This window comes from Haplochromis burtoni, unplaced genomic scaffold (genome assembly GCF_018398535.1).
Source record: "Haplochromis burtoni strain Fernald_Lab_line unplaced genomic scaffold, NCSU_Asbu1 Contig_43, whole genome shotgun sequence".
In the NCBI taxonomy this organism is placed as follows: Eukaryota; Metazoa; Chordata; class Actinopteri; order Cichliformes; family Cichlidae; genus Haplochromis; species Haplochromis burtoni.
Window position 1 is genome coordinate 278,170 of NW_024582404.1, and position 4,226 is coordinate 282,395.

General features: G+C 37.6%; 1 protein-coding gene across 1 annotated transcript; it reads left to right on the forward strand.

The window, feature by feature from the left end:
- The first annotated feature begins 1,969 nt into the window (after positions 1-1,969).
- On the forward strand, positions 1,970-3,792 carry LOC102310733 (C-X-C motif chemokine 10). The gene is made up of 4 exons (XM_005921993.3): positions 1,970-2,117; positions 2,601-2,718; positions 3,130-3,210; positions 3,518-3,792. Exons 1-4 carry the CDS (start codon positions 2,054-2,056, stop codon positions 3,552-3,554), a joined length of 300 nt encoding a protein of 99 aa, XP_005922055.1. The 5' UTR covers positions 1,970-2,053; the 3' UTR covers positions 3,555-3,792.
- Positions 3,793-4,226: the final 434 nt, after the last annotated feature.

The window sequence follows — 4,226 nt, forward strand, 5'->3', positions numbered from 1 at the left end:
AATGATTGAGTGGCGCTGGTGTTATTCAGTCCCTTCCTGTTATTCTCCACTGCAACTCCCCGAAATGCAACACAAGTGTTGAATTTATTACAGTCATTGTAGGCAGGTGAATGTGGCATGCTGCGTAGACTTTAAAAGCGCAACTTTTTTAGTGTTCTCTTCTATCCAACCACAAGATTGATTGATCAGGGGGGTCCCCAACATTTACTGCACATAGATCATTTTTATTTGTTGCTGGAATGTACATCTCATTTTCATATACGAGAAGCACAGTCTAATTTTAGGGTCAGAGACAAGATCCCCCATTTAATAACTTGACAGAAGAGGAAGTGGTTAGCAGCCCCTCAGAGGCAAATACAGAAGTGCTGCTGTGCCAAGTCTAGTTGTTCTTAAGCACCAGTGTTGTATTTTCTGTTCCTGATTCCAGGCAGGTTAAACCCAGTGTGAAGTACCAATACTAAATCTGTTCTGGCCTGAATTTCCACGAATCTTGACCACAACAGTTGCAGTTTACAGAACTGTCCAGTCATCAGTTTTATATCCATGCCTTCCTAAAGAAAAGCCATGATGCACCACCTTAGTATATGTTTTTTGGCCTGCTGGCCCTCCACCCAGTGCATGTTTGGTTGTACCTGCTGTAACTGATTGGTCATTTTTACAGCTATGAAACAAACATCTGATCGCTGAACCAATTAATATTTTGTGTTAATGCCGTGAAAGCCAAATGGGTCACAATTCCCTTGGTTGTGGGTTCAAAGTGCACTATGGTGAATATAAGAGAGCTGAGCCTGAACAGAGAAAATGCAGTTTGTCTGACACCATCCTTTTCCTTTTCCAGAATAACTTCAAAGGATATTTGCTAATATACACGAATTGCTTTGTTTGCACCTGTTCAATAACACAAACATCTAATTATCCAGTCACATGAGAGAAACTTAAGTTCATTTCATGTTTTTAGTTTTTGACTCTCTAGTACAAGTTTTCAAGCCTTCCCATAGTGTAAACTTGCAATACGTAGGTGTGTGTTTAATCTTTGTATTAGTTGCTCCCTGTTTTTTTTCGGTACTCCTTTGTGTCTTGTGCTTTGTGTGTACTTTTCCCTCCCCTGTGATTGTGTCCATTGTGTGCACCTATGTCTCATTTATTTGTATGTATAGAGTATAAATAGTGCCATCTTCCCCTTTTGTCTGAAACCCTTTCTTGTGAGTCTTCCTGCCTGGATTCTGTTTGTTGTTTCTTTTGGATTGCTGTGCACCTTCCCTGACTGGAAAATGTTGCTTGAAAGCACAGATCCATCCTGCCTGTATCAACACTCAAAGCTGGTTTAATGGTGTAGGGGATATTTATTTTTAGTTTAAATAACACGAGTGCTGTTTCTGACCATGTCCATGTCTTTATGACCACACTGTGCCCATCTTCTGATCGCTGCTTCTGTCTCACCATGTCACAAAGCTGAGATCATCTCAAACGGGTTTCTTGAACATCACAGTGAGTTCACTGTACTCAGCTGGCCTCCACAGTCACCTGATCTCAATCCAGTAGAGCACCTTTGGGATATGGAAGAATGGTAGACCTTGTGCAGCTGATAAGCCTGCAGCAACTGTGTGATGCTATTGTGTCAATGTGGACCAAAATCTCAGGGATGTCCAATCCAGCACTATTAGACTGATGAGGTGTCTGAGTTTTACCTCCAGCCTTAAATTTGGAGCCGACATCTAATAATCAAAGAAATCCAATATTAATTGTACACTACATTTACATTTAGATATAAACCTAAATACAATAATAAAATGTTATTATATAACAATATGAAATTATATTTATAATTTTATTTTATGACTCAGTTTTTTATATTGTAAGTGGTGATGAAATGCGGTGTTTGCCATATTTAGCTCAGTCAGCAAAAACTACAAAAAAAAAAAAAATGCCACAGAGTTTCCAAACTTACTTCCTCTTTTTCAGCTTTATAAACCCACACTCGACTTCATTCACTCTCAGACTTTCTCTCTTGCATCCTCACTGGTCCTCAAAGGTCAAAACAACCATCACGAAGATGAACAAGCCACTGCTCCTGCTGGTCGCTCTGACTTTCTGCTGTTGCATCGCGTCTCTGCATGGTAAGAAAACATTACTGCTTTAATTCAGAATATTTGTACATTTTGGTATCTCACAGGAGGGCAGCCAAAATATGCCATTTGATTTTGAGGTCATATTTATTCATATTTATCGTCTTTAAATGTATTTTATCTTGTCTTGGTTCACATGATGTCATAGTTTATTTATTCTGGTTTTTTTTAAATGCATTAAAGTACAGTACAATAAAAAAACAAGCTTTTTAAGTAGGTTGTAGGTATTACCCGTGACACTTGTTTTGAGTGTCAAGGGTAATACCTGACCTTAAAGACAGAGCAACAGATCCATTTACTGGCTTCTCTGGGGCTTTCAGCTGCATCTTAGTGCTTTGAAAAACTTTGAAATGGGACTGAAAGTTGCAAGATTTGTACAAACATATATAGATGCATAGTAATTTTGAGCCTTAACAAAGTCAGACTGGTTTAATCTACTAAAGACTAAAATAATAACTAAATCCTTTTTTACAGGTTTTCCCATTAACACCTGCCGCTGTAGGCGGACGGTCGCGAATCCTATTCCTCCTAGAGCAGTCAAGAAGATAGAGGTGACTCCTGTCTCAGGACACTGCCCCCGAACTGAAATCACGTGAGTACTTGCCACTGATCTGGAGCACTGGGTTGCACAGATTCTCAGTGGGCCGCAGGGTAAATTTAAAAAGAGCATCAATTTGAAATACTCTTTGGTATTAGCTACAAAGCCAGAGCGGGAAAGTTATGAGTACATTTTAGCTAATAATTCACATGTACTGTGCTAATCTAATGTTTTCCTGAAGCTTTAGGTGAAAGTTTATAATAGGAAGTTGAAACACTCAATAGAGCCCCTGGCAACTCTATTATAACTCTCACTGGTCTGATGTCTGGTGTCATTTTGGCACACAGATCTGTAAACTGAAAGCAAAAGGGAAAGTTGTGCTTCGATTTCTTACTTTTAAGTCTGTGTCAGGTTTAATCAAATGTGTGCAATGTGCTAATTTCTCCATTTTTAATTTCTTCACAGCATCACCGTGAGGAATGGTAACAGGATTTGTGTCGATCCAGAGGCCAAGTGGTTTCCAGGCCTTCTCAACACTCTGCAAAAGTAAGGAGCTTTATCACCTACAACACATATAATCACATTTAATAGACCCGACATAAATAACGTTTACCTAACTTGCTGAGAATATCTTTTTAACTGAGTTGCTGTTTTCAATGAATTTTGATGCTACATTTATCTATCTTAGCTACCTGGAAACAAACAGTATTTTTTTCACTCCTATGTATATTTATTGTGTCTAAAGGAAGGAAAACACATACTAGTTTACTGTATCTGTCACTGCTTTTTGATTTGTATGATTGTTATTGGTTATTCCAGCTATTCTGACTCCATCCTTTTGTTTTGATTACAGGAAAACTGCTGAGCCAACCACTGTTTCTAGCTTCTGATCACGTTTCGTGGCATATCGATGCCTTCAGTCATCAAGCTGTGAATTACCGGAGGAAGGCTGACCCACCTTCCATTGTTTATGTCACTGTCTTTTGGTTTTGTATTGAACCTTTTTGCAGTTTCATTTATTTTTAGTGTTTAAGGGAAAAAAAATTATAACGTATACAAAATACCATGATCGAAATGTGACCTTTTATACCTGATAGTATTAATGCGCTGTCTTACCATTTTAAAGAATGTATTGAAGAAAATGAAATACTGCAGTATTGATGCACAGATTTGAACTTTTATATGTTTTGTATCTGTTAGTGTTACCATATCTTACTTAAGAAACATGTATTTGTACTGTTTGATTAAAAATGGATGATTTTAGCATGTTGGTTAGGATGGTTTTTGTCACTTTAGCACTAGGGTGCTATGACTTCAATTTATGTTGTAATTTGGATTTTTGTTTTTTTATATAAAAAAAGATAAGAATAAAGAACTGACAAAAAGACTTAAAAATGAAGTTTTATTGCCTGCAGCGGGTGTGGGTGGTGGTGATGGTGGGTTCGGGACTGTGTGGGAGGTTTAAAATCCTGGTTTTGATTTGTTGTCATTAAAATTATAATTTCGGTAACAAAGTTTTCTAAAGTTTTCTTTAAACATAAAAACACAAAGCACTATTCTTT

What these genes read in the sequence shown, in the direction of transcription:
- LOC102310733 (XM_005921993.3), top strand. Translation starts at nt 2,054, where the DNA reads ATGAACAAGCCACTGCTCCTGCTGGTCGCTCTGACTTTCTGCTGTTGC. An exon ending in TTGCATCGCGTCTCTGCATG is followed by an intron (nt 2,118 to 2,600) that starts GTAAGAAAACAT and finishes CCTTTTTTACAG; the next exon opens with GTTTTCCCATTAACACCTGC. An exon ending in CTTCTCAACACTCTGCAAAA is followed by an intron (nt 3,211 to 3,517) that starts GTAAGGAGCTTT and finishes TTTTGATTACAG; the next exon opens with GAAAACTGCTGAGCCAACCA.